Source organism: Tyto alba, unplaced genomic scaffold (genome assembly GCF_018691265.1).
Source record: "Tyto alba isolate M040663 unplaced genomic scaffold, T.alba_DEE_v4.0 Super-Scaffold_19, whole genome shotgun sequence".
In the NCBI taxonomy this organism is placed as follows: Eukaryota; Metazoa; Chordata; class Aves; order Strigiformes; family Tytonidae; genus Tyto; species Tyto alba.
The window spans coordinates 10894779-10919232 of record NW_024881281.1 but is presented as its reverse complement, the minus strand read 5'-3'; the positions used below and the strand labels follow the sequence as shown (position 1 = coordinate 10919232).

Below are 24454 nucleotides of genomic sequence, written 5' to 3'. Positions count from 1 at the left end.
ACGCGGTCCCTTCCCCACCTGCGGAGGCTCGGCCGGCCGGGATCGCGGCGGCGCTGAGTGTCCCGGCCCCAAAGGGGGTTTCAGCTCTTCGGTCACTAATTTTACGTTGGTGTGCCAGAACCAAACTAGGAAACCCAACTTGGGGGGGGGGGGAAAAGGAGGATATAAGTTTAAAGTGATGCTCAGGAGCTGCCTTGAGGCCGCAGGAGCTGGTGATGGAGCACGTCCCCTCCTTTCCAGTGTCGAGTCAGCCCCTGCCCCTGGCAGCCCCCGAGCCCCGGCCCTTCCTGCCGTGATTTTGGGAAAGACGCAGCCGCCCGTCCTCATTGCCAACCCAGAGATTTCCAAAGGGATTTCCAAAGCTATACCCACGCTTGGAGACTTTGCTGAAGCATCGAGAAACAATGTTCGTCTGGCGAAACTGAGCTTTCACCCCCCTCCCAGCGCATCCCCTCCTGGCAACACAACAGCAAACAGCCCTGCTCTATTGGAAGAACACACTTCAGGCTACAGGGCTTCCAAATCTTTTATTTTTCTGCTGTCTGGTCACTACCATGGGCTTGGACCTCCGTGTGAGATCATCCCTGGTCAGAAAGGTTTTAGTTTCCCTATCTGTGTCCCCTGACCGTGAAGTCAAAAAAAAAAAAACAGCTCATGGGAAGGGGAAGCAGAGTCTGGTTTGCTTAACCAAAGGGAGCGCGTGCGGTGCCCCCCAGCGATGAGCTGCCCGAGGGGCCACGCAGCCCAGCTCTTCCCTGGGGTTCAGGGGGACTCGGTTCCTCCCGGGCAGCTCGCTGCGGTGCTGGGGAACGGGCAGCGAAGGTGTCAGGAGAACTGATAAAGCCCAGGACATCTCAGTGAACAGCCCGGACCCCAGAGCCTGCTCACTGTACGTACGGCGTAGCTCGGGTCCCTCACGCTCAGGCTCAGAGGGTGCTCGCAATTTTTATACACGTGAATTAACGGCTGTGCTCCGCATCAGCAGTTATTGGGCCCATTGTGTGTCTGCTTGGGCACAACATTAATGACAGGTGATGAGATAGATGTCTTCACCTATTTCTTCGTTGTTTTTTTTTTTTTTTTTTTTTTAGGTGTTATAAGAGCAAGTCCAGCGCAGTGCCTCACCTGGAGGAAGGTCCCTGGAGCACCGTGGGCTCAGCCAGCTGGTCCTGCCCGGCGGCACCAGCCGAGCCCAGGAATTTCTGTGGTTTACACAACCGTGCTGAGTTAGCTCTAGCCCAGGCCAACCCCTTTTCAAAGCAAATCGCATATTTTTTTAGAAGCAAATACAATTAAAACAACTTCATAGGTCACGTTGCAGCAAGATGCTGTAACGGCTGGTGATGTGGTGCCAAAGCACAACGGGCTCCTGAGCCTCTTTGTCCAGGGAAAAGCCCAGTGGGGAAAGGGCAGGAGCAAGAGGGGTGGTGGAAGCCCTGGAAGCCTCTCTTTGCTGTAGCTAAAAGCACAGAGAGGGCTTGAACAGCAGAGAGCAAGCGAGAGCCAGCAGCGAGCACCGCGTCAGGAACTGCACTTACACCGAGTGTCATTTCTGTGGACTTTATTGCCATTTTCTCTTCAGTTCTAGAGTACAAAAGCATGCAAAAAATAGCCTCTCTATTCATGGTACATATTTACAGTGTAACAGCCACATGCCATTACAGTACTGAGTGCATATACATCATGCCTGAATTATAGCAGAGTACATACAGAGTCATATATTTCACATCAAGTATAACAAGAGACTTAAACACTAACAGAACAGGCCTATAAATCAGAAACAGCAGCAAAATTACGGCACAGAGGATCCAAATTCTATCTTCAAAAGCTGTAAGTTATTTTTTCTTGAATTACGTTTTTTTGGAACGCTTTGACTGATGGCTTGTGGTTACTGACTGAGGGCCTGGGCGTCTGCTATCCACAACACTGAGCAGACACGGCTTTCCTTCAGGGAAGGGAAGGTGAAAGGCAGCGACTGGTTCTCGAGCTCCCTCCCTGCCGGGTCCCACGGGAGGCTGCGCTCAGAGCCCCAGGGCCACAGGATAATCCAGGTCAGTTCAGGTTGGGAGGGACCTGATCAGAGCATGTAGGAGGCTCTGGGCCAGCAAAGAAATCCCTTTCACTCTTTGCTCAGCAAACATTGTAAATGTGCCCTGGTAAAGCGCAGAACTTTGGTACCCAAACCAAGTTATACTAAGTTATACACAAAACCCTGCTATCTGCTTTCCAGTGTCCAGGATTCCTGCCGGACACCCGACGGGCTCATGCTCTCAGCAGGGCCCCCCAGCACTGCAGCACACTCCTTCCTTTGGAAACATTTTTACATTTCCTGCAATCCCCATCCCCTCGGGGCGCAAAGGAGCCTTTCCTGCTATCGCCATCCATCCGACACAAAGGGGAGATCGCCTGTCCTGAACAAGGACCATCTTTTACTGTAGCAGAACAATAACAGTGAGCAGCTAGGAAAACACTGAAGATGTGAGCTCTACACCTGGAAATCATTGATGAAGGTGTCTGAGACCATCAATGGTCCTTCTAACTTACACAGCCAGTCTGCCCAGAGACAACACTGGGGAGACAATAATCCTGGCTGGGTTTGTTCTGGAGCTCTTGCATTAGCTGCACCATCAAAGGATGACTTGCAATCAATGCAATAGCTTCTCGTGTGCCTGGTTGTGGTGCTTGGTGTAGGAAATCCCCCAGCACCTGCTACGGGATGCTGCTCGCTGCAGCCAGCGGGGATGGGGGGCTCTGAGCACGAGGGAGGGCAGCCGGGACCCTTTGGGAGAGCCTGGGTCTCTAAGGGGCTGGGACGAAGCCCCTGGGCTGGCAGGACAAAGTTCCTGTTTTTTTGGGGCAAGATAGGAGAGGGAAAGCGCTGAGATGGGGAGAACAAATGAGCTCCCCCAGCCACACATGACAGAAACAGAGAAAAACCTCCTCCAGCCCCCGCCGCAGCGCTGCTGGTGGCTTCAGGATACGGAGCCGTGCTGAAGGAACATAAACTTCCTTGCACCAGCTCTCTGCTGCAAGTCTGGCAATAAAGGAGGAACTAAACCACATCCTGGGAGTCGTTTCACTGAGCTGCAATTTGTTTTGCCCGGGGCAGCTACCCAGTGTGTGTCCCCCCCCCCCCCCCCCACCGGGCTCACTTGAGATGCAGCCACAGGCAAAACCAGCTTTTCCATGACCAACCCTGATGCTGCCCGACCACTGGCCGCTCCAGCCTTCCCTCTTTTATTCTCCGGGAATATTTTCCAGGGCAGGATTTGTGAAACCACCCTCCCTAGCACCCCCTGAACGACGCAGCTTGGGTTAGCAACGCCACGCAGCAAGGACCTGGGGGTGTATTTCCCTCAGTGGGGTTTTGCACTGTTTTGTTTGCCTCGGAGGCCACGTTCTGGCAACGCAGCAGGGGAGGTGAAGACCTGCCCAAGGGGACAGCAGGTGTAGAATGGGCTCGCCAGAGACCCTGTACTGTTCCCCCCATGGTGTATCACAGGGGACACTCAAGCACAAAACACCTAAAGCTGCCCCGTTTTCCATCTGCCCCCGACGTGTCTCACCCCGGGGAGGGCAGCAGCCCGTGCCGGTGCCCGAGGCAGGCTGCAGCCCCCACGCCTGCGAACCTGCAGCGCTCCCTCAGCACGCAGCTCCAGGAGCACTTTCAGCTCTGAAAGTCAAAGATTTCTCTAACCTGCCAGGTGCAAAAAGCCAACGGCCATCCTGGCCCCAGACATGACACGAATGAGATATGTGACTGATGCCCCCGTGACCAGCAAAGGACAGGCCCGACTTAGCCACCCTCAAAATGATGTCAGAGACACGTGCGGCACCGGATCTTTCAGAAATCCCAGTCTTTTGTTGTGCAGCTTACTTCTCCTGTCTGAAGGCACTGAAAAAAGGAGAACTAATCACAGCGCAGTCACACTTACTGCTGCAGGTGATTGAGTTTCTCTTGTGAGCACGGGCTCCTGCACGGATCGCGATGGAGATGGTGCCGCAGCCAAAACTTCCAGGTCTCCCTTCAACCCCTGGCAGCACAGAAACCTGGAAACACCCACCCAGAGGCTCACTACAGGTACCCTTTCTGCTCTGCACCCCTGCTCCACAGACCTGCTCCTGCTCCAGGGCTAAATCACGCGGCTACACCGCGTCTGCCCACGCTGCGATTTCCCACAGATGCGGCACAGGGAAAAGCACGGCCCGAAGCTGAGCCCCTGCATGGGCACAGCTGGGGGAGGAGGCTTTATAAACACCGTGAGTCGTCATCCATGCAGCCATTCACACGCTGCAATACACGATTAAAGAGCTGAAAACCTCATTTATTTGCGAGAGTGACATTCAGAGTGACCCGTTCCTGCCCAAAGGATGGGATTAAAGACCTCCACTGCAGTATTCCTCTGCACCAGACAGGAGAGACTAAACCAGGGTTTTTACTTAGCACTACCTCCCTAACTGAAGGGCCAGAGCTATTAATTGAGCAAGAGGGAGAAATCTACCTCCAGGAAATCAGAAAGATGTGCAATTTCTCCCAAAGAGAAATTTCCTTCAAGGTCTCTCGATCTGGGCCCAGCCCCAAGGTGGAAAATCCAACCAAAGGTGGCCCGAGCGGCCCGTGACATCACGTGGTGGGGAAAGAGGAGCCCTCCCGGGATGCAGAGCCCAGCAATCGCCGTCAGGAGCATCCCCGTTCTCTCTTCTCACAGGATGCTGGTGCTCTGTGACTGGCGCAGGGAACTGAAGATTTGTAGGGGAAAAACAAGAGTAGGTAGCAAAGCACCAGAGCTCCCCTACGCCAGCTCCCCTTGCTGCTCCGAGGAGCCCTGCCACACCAAACCCCAGCCCCTCGTTCACAGAGAGAAGCGAGACAAATACTCAGCCATGCAGCTAAAGAGAATGACTTTCCTGAACAGATAAAAGGGCTGGCTTGGCAGAGATCTTTATTTTCAAATAAATACTACCTCTTTAATCTCTTCCTTTCTTCAGAGCTGAAATAGCATTGCTCCGAGCTGCTTTAACGTGCACATAGACAAGCAAGGATTTCATTTCAGCTACACAAGAAGCAGAGCGTATTTTTGCAGGAGTCCTACCAAGCCTTTAAATAAACCTGAGTGTTTCTCTCGCTGCTAGTGAGCCTTTCTCATTTCACTTCATGTATTAAGTTTTCAGGCTGCTGCCTGTGACGCGATATGGGTGATTTCTGGAAGTATAAAGGAAAGACCCCCAAGACTGGCAGATTTGCTGAAGAAACAAGATATGACACAAGTTCAGCTGTACAACTCTGGATGCTTTTTGGACCTGTGGAAACAGCTTCAGAAGGATTTGTTTCAGCTGAAAGGGCAAATTTTTCAAAGTAGATTTTGGGATAAATATAAAAAAACCCCTCAACATTCCCCCCATTCCACTTTAAAACCAAAGCGACACTTTAGCTACCACTAAAGGAACACAACAGAGAGCTGATTTGTAAATTATGATTAGTTTAGTTGCATTAACAGAAGCTGAGGACAGCCCTCCAGCAGCCTTGCCCCGCTCGCTCCCACCCCCTTGGGCTTTATGAGAATAACCCCAATAACTGACTGGATTAGCAAATTATTCTTACTATATATATAAAAAATACAATGAATAACCCTGTGCTCGCAGTCTTAGAGCAATTTGAGCATGACGCGAGTATTGCTCAGACCCCACAAGTCCCACGGGGATAAGGATCACTCCCTTTTCTCCCCGGGTAAGGCGATTTCCCGAGCTGTGTCCTTGTCCCGAGGTCACCCCCTGCGTGGGCCGGGGGCTTCCCTCGGGGACACCAGCTGGGGGGAGAAGAGCCCCTTTTCCCCGCAAACTGGAGGGCAGGCAGTTTGCTCCCGCCGTCTCCCCGGGGCCGCTCAGCTCGGTGCCGGGAGCCCCGCGGGACGGGGTGGTGGCACCCCCGCGCTTTGTGCCCAGCACAGACCAGTCTGCACCCCCAGGCCGTCCCCTCTGCAGGCAGCGGGTGCTCCCGGCCAGTCCCTCCCCCTGCCATTTGCAGAGCTCCCCCCTCTCCGCTCTGAGCCTTCCCAAGCCCCCCGCTCCCTTTTCACTCCTGCACAAATGCAGGCGGGATTCACCACCGGGATGCGAGCGCTGCAGAGCACAGACCCAGAGCAGTAACCTTTAGAGGTTCGAACGCCTTTGCCTGCTTTAAAAATTAAAGGTCTCCTTAATAAAATACATTAGCTGCACTATTATTTCCCAATTTGCCACTATTTAGGGGCAAGATGTGGGGCACAGCCCAGGCTGGCCACTGCTTCTGGGCATCCCAGCGCAGGCGGCCGACGACGAGCGAGGGGAGGCGGCAGGCTGGGGACTGGCAGCGAAGTTCAGCTGCGAAAACACTGGGAACCACCAAACTAGACAGCAGGAAACAAAACGGGAGCACCAGCACACCAGTCACTACCCCCAACACTCAGACACGTATCCCCTCGCACGAAAAATTAGGGAACAAAGTCCCAAGCCCTCAGGATTAACCTAAAAGAAGACAGGAAGATTGTGTAGGAACCAAATTTAATTGTGTCCTTTATTTAAGTACTATAAAATAAGAATCCAATCCCATTGGCTTCCCAGGGGCATGTTCAGACCCCCTAAAGCTCAAGGGAAATATTGACATATATTTTGATGGATTCATGTCACTGGTTTTTACTCTCCGAGTGCAAGAGTGAAATTCCTGATTATACACACAGTCTGTACAGTCAACAGCCACTGAAATAGCTGCATTTGCCCTTTTAAGTGCAATCTCTCACCTGTTGTCAAACTGTAGAGATGAAGCTTCTAATCCCAAATTTAGAAGCAATCTATGGATAAAATAGCAGCATCAGCACGTGCATAAAAATTACAATCTTAAAATAAAATTAAAAATTAAAGCCTTAAAAACCAAAAGATCAAGTTTTGATCTCATTTGTGTTCTGTAGCTTTCCTTAGTCTAAAAATCCTCCCTCAACATTTTCCATCCTAGGGAGCTCTCCCAGTTTGGGGCATTTTTCAAGAAATTTAGAGTTTAAAAGCATCAGGTACACAGTTTTAAAAGAGTTAAGAGCTGAGTGAGGGAAAGGAAGTCACTCTTAAATAAAATAACCCCAAACCTGCCACTTCTTTTGAGCTTTGAACACAAGGCCTGTGCGCACAGGCTCCGCAGATGTGCCCGAGGCACCGGGCCCTCCCGGGTAACAGCACATCCCAGCACTCCAGAGCCCTACCACGTTCAAAGGCTCAGGGCACGTTACAGGGAATATCGCGTGGTTCTTCTATTTAACGACGCCGCCCTGCCTAAAGCCATCGACGGTGGCAGGATTTACACCGTGCAAAACCGAGGGATAAGGAGAGAAGGAAAAAAAAGAAGAGAGAAAGGCATAGAGAGTGAGAGCGTCCACTCCAAAAGCAAGATCTCATCCTCATTTAACTGGTATCCAAAGAAATTTTGCCATCAGCTCCAACAGAAGCAGGGCTGCGTCCTGATATACAGAAGTGCTTGACGCATGTATTAAATAAAACAGTTGCCCTCTGATATAAAACCTGTCTCCAATGTAATTTTTTTTTTTTTTTTTCCTGATGCTTGAAATAGAGAATGCAAAAAAGCAAGGAAAAAGTCTCCGGGGCAAACGGCCCATGAGACGACGTTTGGTTTGCTGCGTTACAAATAAAAACCACATTCCTCGGCCGAGACACCCAACTACAAAGCCCACACGTGAAGCACAAGTGGAGAGCAAGGCACACACGGAGGAGCGCACGGACACCTTGCACGAGGGACGCAGCCGCCCCCGAGGCCGAGCCAGCCCTCCGCCAGCCGCGCTGCCCGAGGACTCGCTCTTCTCCTTACGGCCGCTCTGTTTCTCTTTCCTGGTTTTCTGGCTTGGTCCGTTTTGGAATTTTTTTTTTTTTTTTTTTTTTTTCCCCCCCCCCCACCCCCCCCCCCCTTTGCTTTTCAGGCCCTGGACTCGGTGATGAGGGCAGATGTGTGCTAGACAACACCATGATGGGTACAACAGCAGCAGCACGTGAGCGACCAGCCTGCGACAGGCTTCAGGACGTGGCTTCGTCTTCACACACGTCGGGCAGCTCCGGGTCCCGGCCTCCTTCTCTGCTCCCTTGTTTTCTACATGAATGGCAAGGAAATAAAGAGATTATAGGCACACAGCAATGCAAGAAATAAAGCGGAGGGTGGTTTTTCCAACAGGCAACCGAGGTCAACGACATCAATATTAAAAGGGAATAGAAAGAACCAGCCTGGTGTGCTGGTACCACGTAGGCAGCTCAGCAGTATCCCAGCTGGATGCGCTGCAGCGCTGTGCAACTTGTGCCGACACACTTGCTTGGTCTCTGCACCCTGAAGCTTTGCACCTCCCTGGATGCCCTTCTCCTGGCTGCAGCATCACGAGGAGGTACCTGGTTCTTGGAGAAAGTCTTGCAGACCAGCAGCAATGTTTCCAAATTATCTAGTTTGTATCTGGGGAGTTGTGGTTTGCTTTTCTTTCATCTGAATTTTTTTTTTTTTTTTTCAAAACGATCAGAGCGGTGGCTCGATACCGTCACTGCTTCTCCAAAGTCCTGCTGTAAATAGCAGTAAAATCAGAATGCTTCTACAGAACCCAGTCTTCCCCACACAAGAGCTTTTTAATTTCAGTTTCTGTGAGTTTGGTCCCCGAAATCACTCCAGCATGTGAGATCAGCGGCCCCCAAACCACAGGCGAGGTAACTTACTTGCATTGTACATACACCACGATACCTTCAAGCCTGATCCCCTGCTCTTAATTTTCAGTATCTTCCTACGTAGACAACCTGAGCTTTGCTGTGGTGGGACGGGACACGCCAGTGGGGAGGGCAGGCTCAGAGCTGCTCAGGGCATCACTCTGACCCAGTGAACCAAGATGTTTAGGCTGATGGAGCCTCCTGCCGGCTTGGGCTGGGGGATTTTACGGGCTCCAAGCTGAGCCGGCCAGATCAGCAAAGCCAGGGCCAAGCCTCAGCTGCGCTGGCAGCCACACCAGCCCCGCGCCCAGTAGTGCTGCACTCCGGGGGATCCCCGAGGAGCAACACCTCCAGCCAGCCCAGCCATCTGTAAGACAGCTCGTGACTCGGATTTGACCAGAAAGCTGTCGCTGGATCGAATGGAAAAAAACCCGACACCTCCAGGTGCCACTCACAACACCCCACGCCAGGCGGATGACTCGCACCCAAGGCGCCTGTTTCTCAGTGGTGAAGAGGTGACGACCTCCACAGTGTAAAGGAGGTGATGTGACCCACGGCTCCCGGGGTGCCCGGCCTCACCCACGCCAGCCCGGCTGCCGGAGCATCAGCCTGCGAGGAGAAGCCACCCCGGCGGTGGCAGTGCTGCTGCACGTGCCGGGAGCACACGGTGCTGGGGACGCGCGGGTTTGGGGCTCCGGGCTGCTGTCTGGCTGCGAACGACACTGGAAGTACACGCGGATCCATACCAATTTTTGAAGAAGCCAGAAGCGATCAGAAATCACGCTCCCTTCTCCCTCCACTCCAGCAAAGCCCTGCGGTAAACCTGACCTCAAACCTGAAGCGCGGACCGTTTCCCTGCAGGGGAGGCTGAGGAACAGCCTCATCTTCGGTGCTTGTCATCACACTCTTTAAATGATTTATAACCCCATGCAGCAGCAGAGGCTCCTTTCTCCGGCACAGCACAGCTGCCTGGCCCATCCTGCCCACCTGCATTCAACGCTCCCCCGAGCAGCCTCTGCCTCTCCAAACGCCTTGCGGCAGGGGCGCAACACAAAACAGGCTGCCACGAGACCCCCAGGGTGGCAAAGATCAGCTAAAATCAGGCTGCACTAAGGCGGCAGAGATCAAGGCTCTGCAGTCGGCACAGGAGCTGGGGCTCGTGCTGTGAGGGCCGTGGCTGAATGTGAATCTGAATGTCAATCTCCATTAAATAACTCTTTTTTAAGAAACAAGACTGGATTTTTGCTAAGTTTTTTAAACCACAGGTGAGCGAAGCCTGACCTGTGCAATTAGCCAGGAGACCCCGTTGCCGTTAAACACAGCAGCTGCAGGAAGATCACAGCCCCTGAGTATTTACACAGCGTTTTGTGCCCAGCAAGGAAGGAGCCTCACAGCACTTCCTCCAGAAACACAGGCAGCACAGGACAGGGATGGAGTGGGACATCCTACAAAGAGCTGAACCACAGCACACACACCCCCCCCTCCCCTCTGGTAAGTGATTAATTCCTCCACTGAGTCCCCATTAAACACCAGTAATCTGCCCTAGGCTAGGCTGAAGTCCCCTTCCTCTTTATGGAAGTTCTCTATGAAAGATGCAGCAGCGGCACCAGCTGTCACTGATGGCACCATGGCAGTCCCCACCCTCCCCTGCCTGCCTTCTCCTAACGATTTGTGCAGCATCTCTGCAAGTCCTTCCTCACTTGGAGCGGGCAGCAGCCTGGCTCAAGCTCAGCCCTCTGTCCAGGAGCAGTAAACCAGGCCAGCCAGAGGCGCCAGGGTCCTGGACCTGCTCCCAAAGGTATTGAGAAGTGCGTGGTGGTTCCCTGGTCTCTCAGCCCAGCCCGGATCTCGCCAGGGCTGGGTCCTGCCTAGGCACTGCATCCCCAGGCCTCCCACCGAGATGGTTGTAAGCAGTTTGTCACAGTTTGCAGCTGCTGTGTTATTTGACAGAATCAACTGGATCAGCTGCTTCCCACAACGGTCTGTGCAACCGGTCAGACAAGACTGTGCTTTCATGTAAAGTCCTGGCTGAGGGGGGGGGGCGCACAGAGCAGCTGATTTCAGTCAGCCCAGAGCCCTCCCAGCGCAGCATCAGAGGCAGAAGCGCAGGGGAATGGTGGAGTGGCTGGAGCTGGCTCTATTTCTTTTGTATAACCACTAAATATTAAACATGAGCCCAAATTACAAAGCTCAGCCCTTCCCAAATTCCATAGCTATTCCCTCCAGTTTAGCAGTTCCTGCTAAAGCCCAACTGGCTTTTTTCACCCTTCTCTCCTCAAAGAAGGCCAAAAGACCAAAGGACCACAAATAATAATAATAAAAAAAAAACATACATAAACATTAGTGTCACACACAGAGAATTACTGCAGTAATATTGCTCCTACAGGAAGGAAGGATGGAGCTGAGTGCTCTCACTACCACACAAATCACACAAGCTGAGGAGAGGACACACACTTTTACAGCACCCAGGGGAAACACAAACACTGAATTACCTTAAAGACGGATGCAAATATACAGATGTGTTTAAGAGGTGTCTGTCCCTGAGAGCAAAGCAATGAGACAAAGGAAGAAAGTGATCATGAAGATGATGGCAGCAGGCAAAGGAGCTTGTATTTCTGTACCTAACAAGCCCAGCAAGCAGAGTGAAATAGAGGATGAGGCATCAGTCACGTTCACTGGCAACCTGGAAGGGAGAGGGACGGGCACTGGGAGCACTGGTACAAACCCACTCCAGCCCCTACCGCTGCTGTGAGCTCCAGATGGCTTCCAGCATGCTGCTGCTGTCCAGCTGTGCCCTCCTGGGCCATGTCCTGCACCTCTGGGGGGTTTTGTGTCCCACCACAGTCACGGCAGTGGCTGAGCTCAGCACGGGCAGAGCCACACCAGCACAGGGCCACTCTCTGGAGGGTCCTGCTGTGATGTGGGTCTTTGCCAGAGGAAAATCCTGTGCTGCAGTCGGTGCCGCAGTCCCTGGGCAGACTATGAGGATACCTACCTGCACCGTGGGGCATGGCTCTTCCCACGAGACATGCACTTCTCTCTGCAGTGAAAACTGATAGGGCTTTTGGTTAGGTTTGACTCTGTTCTGACAGCATCTGTGTGGTACCTATGTGAAACCTCCCTGGGAGAGACAGACACCACGCACTGGCAGAGACCAAGGGAGCATCTTTAGTGGAAACATCTGACAAATTTAAACCCAACCTGCAGCCAAACTGTGGCTGCTCAAACCCTGGCAACAGACATTGCAGGTGCTGAGCAATTGCACCGTGCATCAATCATCTTTTCTTGGGTTTTATTTCTCTCTCTTTTTGCCATATTCAGTGGACCGGCCAAAAAGTAAAGGATTTAGAATATTGCCAGAGGAGGTGACACAGGCTGAAGAGGCCCCTCTGTATAATAAACTGTCCCAAGAGTTCCAGCAATTTAAAGAGGATATGTCCTACTCCCTACCCGTACAGACCAGTATCTCAGCTATTAGGAATAAGTGCACCCCTGCTGGGAACTGGGCTAGAGTTACCATGTTGGTGTTGTTGGCAACACTGGCTTATGATATGACAGAAGTGCTCGTCAAAGATGATGCTGTAAACCTGTCTGTCCTAGGGGGATCTCTGCAGTCTATTTTCTGAGCAGCCCTATGGCACCGAGCCCTGAGACCTTCAGCACACAGCCCCCACGAGGCAGGTACCTCCAGACTGCTTTGGGAGAAGCTGTTTCTGCTTGGGGCCCTGGGTCAGAATTTTTTTACCGCCCTCTCCCTCCTGGCTTCCTTGTGCCTAGCCTACATGAACAGTATGGCCCTAAGGGCAGTGACAGCTCTCTTGCTCTCTTTTTGGGAAGGTTGGAAACAGGGTAGGCTTTCTAAATACAGACTGATCCCCCATACAGGAGCTGACAACCACATTTCATCAACAGTAATAGCAGCCATAATGGGAAAGTAAATTGGGTCTGTCAAAACACAGCAATTAATTTGATAGGTAGTAGTTGCAATAAATGAGAGTAATAAAATGTGGTGAAGCCAGTGCTGACTCAATTAGGAGAAATCTGGAGCAGGCAGAAGAAATATAGCAAACACTGCTAAGAGAAACTCAGAACTTAGCTGTGAATGCTGAACAGCTGAATTTAAAAAAAATACTCTGCAACTGGAAAAATTAGAAACGATCAGTTGCTTCTGCAGCCACCATTAACAACAGGCTTGAACCTGGCCATCCTCTGCCAGATCTGCAGGGCTCAATCACGGCGATCCCGCACGAACGGCAGGGCCCGGAGCCACCCAGCCCTGGCCACCCTGCAGCTCGCAGGGTAAAGAGACCGCTGGCAGCACTCACACACGGCTTCCAGGGCTGGGGAGGGGCTCTCGTGGGTAAAGCAACCGTTGCAAAACAAGATCTGCTGAACAGGGGCATCTTCATTTTAGTTGTCTTCTACCCTGGTGATGTGCCTGCCACTTTAACAGCTGCCTTTTTGACTTTTCAGTGCTATTAAACAAAGCAATAAATAACACCCAGAAGAGGATTTGCTTCTTCCAGGCCTAAGGAGCGCTAAAAAGCCCTCCCTCCTCTCAGTACTAATTTAAGAACTATTTCAAATCACCAGTGTCTTAATGGCGTCCTCCGAAGGAACAAAGGCTGTGGAAAACATAAAAGACCTCCTGTTATCACAAAGACTTCTGCAGACGCAGCTTCTACACAAAGCATTTCCAAGAACAGAGCCCAGCACACTGTGTATAGGTAAGTCGGGGAGAAATTAAAAAAAAAAGATTCAACCACATGATTTACCTTCCTCCTCTCCAAATCCCAAGGAGTGAGTTTAAAGGACAGATCCATTTTAAGAACCATCAATTGGGTATCAAATACCAGAAAACAGACTCAGCTGTCAGAGGATTTCCTGCAAAATATATTCTCAGTATGGGCACAGATGTTAAGATGCTTGAAGCAGCAGTTGAGTGGGGCTCCGGCAATTTTACATGCAGCCTAATTAAATAAATTGATTGTGAAACTGGAGTTTTCTAACTGCTTTTCTTTTTTTCTTACACAGAAACACCACAAGTTATTTTGTACCTACAACTAGAAGGAGATACAACACTAGAAAAGGTGATTTATCTCTCTCTAAAGACACTGTTGCTGGGGAGGAGAAGCTCTGTGGGGGAGAGCTTGGGAACGTGTCTCACTTTTCTCTCAGCTCCTTGCAGGCAACCCCCCAGCAGTGCGGGCAGAGAGCAGCGAGGGCTGCGGGCGCTGCCCTCCTGGCAAGTCCCACTTTCGGGGTCCCCTGCCCAGGCACAGGGGTGGAAGCGGTGCCTGACGTGCAGGAACCCTGCAGACTCTTTATGCTCCAACGATATTATCTGTTCCTGCTACGTCATTGAAATCGATAGTCATCCAGACTCACTCAAAATTTATTTTAACTAACACAGTGCTATTCATAACATTTCACTGCTGTTATATTTTATATGTGTATTAAGGGTGGTTTTACTAGAGAACAACCCACTATGAATTAAAAACTGGATGGGCTTAGTGTCTGGATGTTTGCCCCTGTGAAAATAACACTGTAATCAAGAGATAACTCACTGAGAACAATAAACATTCCCATTTAGACTCGGTTCACTTAAAATCAATGTCATTAGATTCAACAAATCTAAATTTGGAGTGATTTTCATTAGATTCAACCAGTTTAACGTTTTTCAATGTCTGAAATAATAATCTATGATCCTCAAAAAAAGCATCCCTGCTGTACTGCTTAATATATGACAATATTTGTTGAAGAGATTTAGCCAATGTCTTTCTTTTAAACAGGAGGGTTTCAAGATGAGTTCTCAAAGCTCCCACTGTGTCTGAATTAATTTAGGATAAAGTCAATTGTTACTGCCAAAAATTTTCACTGATGACATGAGACTGAGAAACTAAGTGCAGGGGTTAGTGCAGTGGAGAACTGTCACATCCAAAGACCATTCACATTCTTTTTGGACATTTCTAAGCGCTTAGACTGCTGGGCAGAAGCCAGCCCAGCACAGGTGCAGCTCCATCCCTGACCTGACGTGTAAACCAAAGGCACTAGACACAGCAGCAGCATAGTGGAAATTACACACAAGGGTTTCAAAAACCTTTTAGTCCTGTACAAGGAGCCTGAATGTCAACATGGGGCTGAAATGAGTAGAGACAGGGAAAGATGTTGATTTTGTAGAAGCTGAGAAGAATTTGACTTTTGACTAGCAACTTTAGAAAGGAGACAAATAGAAGTAAAGGCTTATAGCTCATCTTTAAGGACTAAAAAGATGTAAGAAGGAATTAGATATTGACAATGTGGCTAATCAGGAATTTCACAGCTACATTAAATCAAAGGAACTTTACTTATTCTGAGCAGATAAAGGCAGGAACCAGCCACAGCATCAAGGGAGAAGCAGCTTTCCCACCAGCTGGTTAGTGGCATGGGCTTTCAAGCATCTCAAATGAAGGTGGAAAGCAACACATCCCTTTTGGAAACAGGCTCAGGGTAGTACAAGAGACCACTTCTAAATCTCAATTTAGGCAGGGTTTGAAAAGAAGAAATCCTGCCTTGCTCTGAATTTGCTGGCCTGGACAGTGGGAAGCATACAATACATTTTTCTTCAAATTTAGTAAAAGTTTCCCCATCTCTGATCAGTGCAATGCAGTGACCAGGAACGATAGTGAAGATATAGGCAGGGATGTGTGTCAAATTAGCAATAACTAATTTGGAAGGCAATGAGCCAAGGGAAACAAATGAGGACAAATCCCTTGTGCTAAGCTGGCAAAGGAGCTGTGACCCCATAGCAGACCTCATGTACGGGGTGTTTAAATGTTAAACTGGGGCCTAATACTAACTGGTCCTGGACCCAAAGGCAAAGCCTTTACTGAAGTCTCCAATACACAGCTGGGCCCTAAAGCGTTACCATCCTTAATTGAGCAGAGCCCTTAAATCCCCACACATCCATGAGACACGCTCTTCTATTTGCATTGTCAAAGGTGTAGTGAGACTCTTAGCACACCCTCGTGGGAGCTTGCTAGGCATGGTACTGGGATTTTGGGTGGAAAATGATCATTTTGGGACAACGCAGCTTTGTTGTAAACTGCAACCTCACAAATCCTGTGGGTTAAGAACATGAAAATAATTGTCCCAGGTCAGGCTAATGGTCCAGCTGTTACTTGATGTACTGATGGCCCAAAATCCTGGCTCCAAAGGGGATCAGTAAGAAAAATGGGGGAGAAAGAGTAAGAACCAAGGACAGAGGAATCCTCCTGCCGCCCCTGTACATCTAGATCACTGTGTTTAAAATTTGTTGATGAATCTAATAGGCATTAATTTGTCTATTCCCTTTTTAATCACAGTATAGCCTTTTATATCCAGCCTCCAAAATATCCCATAGCAATGTGTTCCACTATTTCATAACCGGCAGTGTGAAAAAATACTGTATGTTTTTGCAAATGAAAAAGCAAAAAAGCAATGTCAAAGTGTTCTCCACTGTCTGTCCATGTGTGTTCATGGTGTCTCTGTCTGAACTCGGGCCCCAGACAAGCCATATCACCTCATTTTGAGTTTATAAAATGTGCAAACTGCTCATCTGGTACCTCTTCTGTTGTCCATGAAAAGGAGAGAAGAATTAGACCCTCCAATACGTACCTAGAATAGACTCAAGCTTACTTTAGTTCACCAATCACAGCATATTATAAACTAATAGGTTAAAATCCAGACCCAAGTTTAGCACCTTACATGTGTTTAGGCCAAACCCATCTTACAGTGAGAACAGCATCTATTTAGGCTGCTTTAATGCATTGTATTTTAATCATAGAGGACTTGAGGTATATTTTATCCTCAGTGCTTGATTTATGAGGTAGTTTTGTCCTTAAATGATACACAAAACATTTGCAACCTGCTTCCTTCACCCTCCCCACACACCTTTACTCTGCAGGTGCAGCAGAGGCAAGCAAGGCTGTATATACGTACATCAGCAAGTTCCCTGGAGCAGACATGGACCTCTCCTCCCGCTTCGTCTGAGCCTCGAATGGATTTCCAAAGGAGCGTTTTCTTAGCATGGCCTTCACTAGGATCTTTGAGGAAAAAACACAGACCACTGAGAACAGCAGGACCGACTGACTCCTTGAAGCTAGTTCAAAGGAGTCTAACAACTCCTTCTTTAATAATTCAACGGACATTTAACAGCCTTACAGCTAGAGCATGAACTAGAGAAACCCACAGAACAGCTATTCGACAAGGCCACTCCTGCAGGCAGCGAGCTCAGGCCCCTGATGCGCACCACTGCTGGCAAGAGGAGAAGCAGATGCTGCTGACCACTGCCCACCACTCGTGGTGATCCAAGCTCATGAGAAGGCAGCACCAGAGCTCTCCCGGGCCATCGTCCCAGTCAGGCACTGCACTACTGCCTGCAGAGTGCTGCTGGCTCCTGTGAGTTCAAAGGCAAAGGTCTTGATATCAAGGGGGAAGGATGGCTTTCACTGCCCCAGCTGGTTGTTGGGGCAAGTGTCTGTTAACATCACACCACAAGAGCTGTGAAAACAAGTCCTCATTGTGCTCAGCACCTCTCTCCCCATGAAGAACCCCCCACAGGCACCTGCATTGTAGTAACTGCCCACAGCAGACCTCCAGCTGACTATACACAAACTGCTGAGAGCGCTCTCAACACCCACTCGTGGTCTCCTAAGGCTGGTGGGTAAGTGCATCTGTGCAGATGTCCTCTCCCTGCTTCCCTGGCCAGGTCACCTCCAGGTTTGGAGCCTTCATTTTGAGGATTCAAACGAGGTATCTTGCAACCTCTAGATGATGCCAGAGACTTTGGGGGTGTGTAACTACAGCTCTTATGAAAGCAGCCAGACATAAACAGGACGGCTCACACGGTCAGGCCCCGCAGTACTCGGACACAAAAAGCTCACGCTGGGTTGAAAGGCCAAGCTTTTCATGCCAGGAGCACGCAGGTTCCCTCTCCAAACCTCCTTCACCAGCTGAAAGCTTCAGGAAGTACCATGTTCCTGACCCACACAGAGGATGCGGTTGTGGTTTATACATACCACAGCTGGCAAACTCGGAATCGTCTTCACCGAGTTCTTCACCTCCTCCTCCGTCACCTCCACCACAGTACAGTGCTCCTCCTCCAGCGGCAGGGGCTCCTCGCCCCCCTTGGTTAGCCACGGGTGCACCTGCGGGGGAGGAACACCGCGACGGCTGTAGCTCTCCCTTCGACAGCAGAGTGCTCTGATGTCAGTGATGAGAGAGATGGGAGCACAGGACGGATGATGGGGGGAAGCTGTGGGTTCTGCTCCATTTTCCACTTCTGGTGATGTGCTTCAACCGTCTCCCTTGGAAACTGCTGCATCCCCTCACGCCCAGTGCTGTCGCACCCACCGGCACCGACTGGCACCTTGAAGGAACCCTGCACCCTCTGGATCAAGCTTGAAATGCTTTGGAAAAAATCTGAATTATCCAGAGTGTTTTCATCTTTTTCTCTCACATACAATTTATCTAGGGTTACATGTGCTTGCTACCTGGGAGAATCTAAATCACTTATGCATCTGAACAAACAAGGGTTCGGGGTGCTTAAAATGGAGTACTTGGATCTGAGTACTGCGGCCTCATGCTACTGCAACGGCCTCCTGCCTACGTAAATAGCAAAGTAACACACCTTGCCACCTCAGCATCACGTCAACCTCTACACACCCACAGAGAAGAGGGAAGGCAGTTTCCCACCATCCCTCACTGTTGCTGCCCTGGTGCTGTGGAAGGGAGTTGATAGCATGATGGGGTGAGGGTCTCCACTACCCAGATCCAGGGCTTTTGCTTATCAGGGAGAGCATCCTCCAGTGTCGCTGCTAGAAATGCCTGCCTCACCTTCCAGGATGAGGACTTTAAATAGGATAGATGCTCACTGCCTACTGCCATTGCAGTGAGCGGGATGCAGGTGTCCAGAGTGTTCTCCAAGGGCTTAGTGATGAGCTGCTTAACAGCACTTAAGTTGCCTTTTCCAAAGATCATTCATTGTCCTTAGAGGAACACTCTTTTCAAAGGCACGTGACCACATCCAGGCTTAAGTGAAACCAGCACACTCAACTCTACAGTCTACCTGGGGTTTGCAAACCTTTCAGCTAGGGATAAAACTCTGCCTAGCTATACATTCAATGTTCCTTCTACAAAACTATTGATTTATTTTGATGGTGAACAGCAATTCCAAACCCAGTTGGGCAGAGCAGTTAAGATATTTGTCCACCCTAACTCCCTTATATAATTTTACTGCGTTCTTCCAGCTTTTGCCATGTTTATCTTCAATGTCGACATCAGAGATTTATCACAATGATAAATGATCACATATGAGAAGCAGCACGAAGCTAATGCTTGCCAGCAAAACAGCATTTGCAACCATGTCAGGATTTTATTTTACATGTAAGGAACATGAAAGAGAAAGAGATTGAGAAAACAGGGGAAAATAAAAAGGGAAGGAACCCTGAGAGAAGGAGGAGGCCTGGAGCAGCCACTTAGAAACATCTGACTATGCAAGAAGCCAAGGCTGGAGCCCCAATGCCATGTGGCCTGCTATATGCTGCTTCAGAGCAAAGCAGCTCCTTGGGATTTGTCTGTCAATACAAATACAGAAAGAACGTGCCATCTCCCTGTCTGGATTGCATCAGCTGCACACATTGGGCTCTCCTGTGCTCTCTAGGTTGGATTCCTCCAGCCAGCGCCTTCAGTGATGGTGGCAGTCACTCCATAGCCACCTCTGTCAAGAAGCTGCTCGGCCATCATCTTATCTGGGGGAACGGCAGAAGAAAGCCACCCTTTTTCTACTGCCTCTCATGGGATGGTTTCCTTGGTTGTGAACATAAGGAAAGCCATGTTCAAGGCCCTGGGCTGAGCCCAGAGCCCAGCCTCATGCTAGAGACACATGCTCTTTCAGCATGGAATGGAAGTCCTCAAGCACACCAAGCGCCTTCAGGGCACGGTCAGGGATAAGATCCAGAACCCAGCTCTGCTCTTGTCCCCAGGGGGTCTTACAGGGCACAGGTTTCCACATAACTACCTGCATTAGCTGCCAAGTGAAACCCTTAAATACAGCTTCAAAGGAATTCCCACCATCACTGGCTGTACCCTCCTGGGCACAGACTGAAGGAATGTCACTTTTTTTCTTGAAGTTCAACCTTCCTACTGTCAGCTCTGGTGGCAAATGTGCTGGTGTTGGCCTGAGAAAGCGAAGAAGAGTAGTGTGCCCCGTAGAGGATGCTGATGGATCTCTGTGGAAATCTTGAGGTCCTCCAGCAGGTCTAAGGCCTTGGTGAAGGGTGACAGGAGGACAGAAGGCCCATGTGAAAACTGAACTAAGTCAAATCCTATGAAGCATCGTGCTCTACCAGGCCTATTCACTCCATTAATAAGCAACTCCCAAGTAATGCTGATAGAAACAAATGTGCTGCCTTGAGGCCATTGACCACACAAGCACCAGAGGAGGAACACCCCTGCCAGCCCCTGTAACACAGGTCCAACACTGACAGCACAGGCTCTGCAGCTGGCAGGCCCCATGACAATGTCGATTCTCCTGGGAATTCACTGAGGATCAGCCAGCTTTTGAGTGATCTTAATTTAAATAAGTAAACAAGAAAGCTTTTGTAAATATTCCCAAGCAAGCAGCAGTGACAGAGCTGTTACATGCTGCAAAATGAGCATTCTCCAAGGCGGCGTGCCAGAGAAAGCTCCCAAAACAAACATGGGGAACAGCTCTGCCTCATCAGAAGGTACCAAAGGAACAACAAAATCAGCTAAGAGAAAAGACTATAATATCAATGTCCAATTTACCTTAATTTCAGGGACTGTTATCCTTGTTTCGGGATTTTTATCGAGCATGTGTAGGATCAGTTCCTTGAGCTCTTCACTTATCTGTCCTCTGAGTAAAGAAAATAGCAGTATACAGTTAAGAAGGAAATTTTAAGTGCTCAAGACATGCATAATCTTTACTGCAGTTACTTGGTAGAGTCTGCTCTGCTCAGAAGGTATTTTCTCTGCAAATCTGGCTTGAGAAATGAAGGTCTAAGTTGGTTGGTTCCCTCTCAGGCATCACTGTCACTGCTACAGGGCTGGTTATTCTGTTCTGCCCACTAACACAGCTACACACTCTCAAAATGCAGGAGAAGGGAGCAGGTGAATGATTCTAAGGACAATTTTAAAGACTGCACATTACAGGGGAATTTCAGAGGACAGATTCTGGGACAACAAAGTGTTACTGAGAGCAGAACTGGAGCTGGGCTCTATGATACAAGAAGGGCACAACTTGATTTGCCAAACCCGCATCATGAACAACCACGTGCTGGAAGAAACATCCCCATCTGACACTCAGGCTCCCAGATAATCTTGCGGGTTGTGTTAATTAAATTGCTTCCACTAGAACTGATGGCAGCCAGTTTGGTAACCTGGTATTTCCTACCTGTATAGGTAGGGGGGTAACATAAGGAAGGAATGAACAGATGAGATTAATACTCCTAACTTTTAACACTGTTTCCAAGATCTAAATGCTAGAGTGCCAGTACTCAGAAGCCTCCCTATTCAGAGTCCTCGGTCTTGCAGTCTGTCCCTCTAGTCCAAAGGCTTCAATGACTTCTGTTGCTAATGATGCAGGCAATGTCTTTAAAACACACTTGATCTGTATGATCAAAGTGCTACTGAAATAAAATGCCAGCATATGACAGAACCATGTTAGGCAGTTGAAAGTCTGCATCACAAATGACTTTTGAGGAGCTGTGTTTCTGCATGGAGAGGGGATTTGGCAGCATAAAAGGTCACTCCCCAGCAGGGCCTGATTTCAGATTGAAAACACTGATGAGGCCCAGGTGATGTGCCCACTTCCTCTGCACCCCCCGCAAGCAGAGGAGGGAATAAACTATCATCAACCTAAATGAAGACCACATCACAGTAAGGAGTATTATAGCCTGATGAAAATAGAGCTGCTGTTTAATAATTTATGAACACTTTGCGTGGACTTTGGTTATGGGATCTTTAACAACCAGCCACAAAGAAACACTGCTCTTTCAGTGGGAAGGGGCAGGAAGTGGGTTCAGTTTAAAGTCTAAACACTTTCAGCGTTATGCCAAGGGTCTGCAGCACACAGGCAAGATGGCCCAGACAATTGGAATAGCAGGATGAGTCCTCAGAGGCTTCCCACTTCCTCGGCTGCACTGCAGGTGTCAGCTGAGGTGGGAATGGGAAGAACTGTGCTGCTCCTGAGGTGAGCTCCAGGCACAGAGGAGCAGCTGTGGGGAGTGACAGTGCATTTAGCAGGTCAGAATAAGCACGCTCTTAATGAAGGACCACACTGAGATGTGGGTAGGATGGTGTTTTTAAAATACTTAACATCAGATCTGTGCCAAACTGGCAATGGCTTTATTTAAAATACAAGAAATTGATTATATATAATCACCTAACATTTCTGGGCACCAGATTAGTTTCTACACAACATAGGATTAATGTCACAAAGAAAAGCCCTGTAAAGACGATCGCAAAGTGTCAGGTGGGTTATGGCCAGGTGACAGACTGCATCACCCTGTTTTTCCTTCTCTCCATTCTGCCAGGGTGCATGCTGTACCCAATGGCATTTTTCATCTGAAAAGCCTGTGCCATCTGGAATTTCTCACAGTCATAGTCCTGTAACAGCTCTCCAGAAAATGCCAAGCATCACAGAGCTCAGCACCCATCTGGGAGGGCTGCCAGCACCACAGATCATTTTACAGGGTGCCTGCAGGTCAGAGAACATTGTCCTGGACTTCAGCTCTTCACCAGGAGGGACTATGCTGAGCTTCTGGCTCTCTTAATACGTGCCTGGAAACTTCTCCAGCTTGCTTTTTAGTCGTGCCAAGATCATCAGGGTGTGAGCTAACCCCATTTACGTCGTGTCATGCCAAGGACTCACTGACATGAATGAGAACTCCAGAGCAATAAATATTTATCCCAGCATCTCTAAGGGAAGGGAAGGGACAATGACGCCAGTAGTCAGCTCCAACTCTGTCCTAAAGGTTGTCAGGAAACAGGCAATGAGTTTCCATGGACTGTCTGCAAACAGGAATGTGACTTTTGTAGCCATGGTGAAATAAATTGAAACCAAAATATTCCTAAATGCAGTGAGGTGCTAATTCTGTAGGAGGTCAGGGTGGATCCAGTCCAGGCAATTCCAGCTTTATGTGTGTGTCTGTTACTGCCTTTATCTAACAAACAGATGTAGTTTAGACAGCCATCAACACCCAGTAACTCTCTGCTCCCCCAACAACCTAACTAGGGGTGCAGTTTTTTTAGACTGGGAGAGCAGGTCACAGAGAAATCCAAATAAATCATACAGCTGAATTATCGCTGAAGGAAATGTCTGAATGAAGAAAAGGTTCTTAGCACAACCCAGTTAGCCCATTAAATGTTAATAACTTACTGCAGAGACAGATGGGAACAGTCACTTGTAAGCTGACTGCTAACCCAAATATATGATGGCTGAGAGAAGATGGGCATTTTGGCAGGACCCAAGCAAGCAGAGAGAAGACTGCCAAGGAAATACAATTTTTTTTTTTTAATTTTTTTTTTTTTTTTTTCTGCAACACTGTCAAGACAAAGTCCTGCCCCAGCCACAGAGTGACCGGTGGGAACACAGCAACATGGCATGACGAGCCTTCGTGCTCTTAATGCCTGAGGCCTGGTTAGCTGTAAAACCTCACCAACAGCACAGGGCTGGCTTGCCAGAATGGCTCCATACCCACGACTGGGGCCTGTGTTTGCCATCTAACAAGTGGCCTGACCATGTGGCCGCAGGTCCTTGGGAGGTGTGGTGTGCTCCACAGTCCTCAGTGGGGGCTCCACCAGCCTGAGTGGAGACAGCTCCGTCTGAGCTATCTGCAGTGGCTGTGCTTCAGTCAATGGAGAGGCAGTCAGCACAGCCCATGGAGCCTGGGGCATGAGTCATCCCATCTAAAGCAGATGGCTGAAATGGGACAGCCTGAGTGCCCATTGCTTTCTGCAAACTCAGAAGGAAGCCTGGGACTGCCAAGGCAGAGGCCCAGCCCTTTGCCGTAGGTGTCTAAAAATTCAGTGAGCACCTCATACAAAAATGCATGTAATAGACAGTAGATACACACACATATCACAGGCTGCCTGACAACATCCCTCCCTTCCTCTCCAATACCAGATGTGCCTTTCATTAGAGTTTTAATTTCTTCATGCTTGTTTTAAATCAACTCTTTTTATCTCTACATTTTTACTAGAATGAGCAATTCAGTCAAGAAGGTCAAAAACCTCTTTGCTTGGTTACTGTGCTGATTTGGAAAGGAAATTAGAGTCCAGCTTTGGCTACTTCATCTGATAGCAGCCAGAATAAACAAATTAATCAGCAACAGAAAGTCACCAGAGGCTTGAAGATGGAGGAAATGCCAAGGAGTAGCCAATACATGAAGGGAAAGGCATGATGGCTTGGTGGAAGCAGCTGAGCACACATTGAGTGTAATCATCTCCTGCCAGGCTCACCCAACAAGACCACAAACACTCACTGCTCAGCTTCCCACTGCTCAAACCGCATTTGAGTGGCCTTGGCCTGTCCCCCTGCACCGCTGAGTGCGATTCTGGGGATTAGAGGGTGCCCTGTGACTCTGCAGCCACCCCACCTAACACAGCCCAGTAGACACCACACAGCTCTGACGGTGGCCAACATGGGCCTCCTTCACTGACCAAAGCAGGGTGGGGGGCAGCCTCTCAATATCAA

The 24454-nt window shown here is 49.4% G+C and overlaps 1 protein-coding gene across 5 annotated transcripts in view; it reads right to left on the bottom strand.

Moving 5' to 3' along the window:
• Positions 1-6528: 6528 nt before the first annotated feature.
• CAMKK1 (calcium/calmodulin dependent protein kinase kinase 1) overlaps positions 6529-24454 on the bottom strand; it is a 105866-nt gene continuing 87940 nt past the window's right edge. For 4 of the 5 annotated variants that reach the window (XM_042791418.1, XM_032993681.2, XM_032993682.2 and 1 more), the window contains 5 exons: positions 20527-20614; positions 17757-17885; positions 16678-16781; positions 11211-11258; positions 6529-8125 (listed from right to left, as the gene is read on the bottom strand). In XM_042791418.1, the coding sequence (XP_042647352.1) occupies positions 8053-8125; positions 11211-11258; positions 16678-16781; positions 17757-17885; positions 20527-20614 (442 nt within the window). In that variant the 3' untranslated portion in view covers positions 6529-8052. The remainder of the gene's footprint in view (positions 8126-11210; positions 11259-16677; positions 16782-17756; positions 17886-20526; positions 20615-24454) is intronic. The other variant, XM_042791419.1, reaches the window with a different exon arrangement.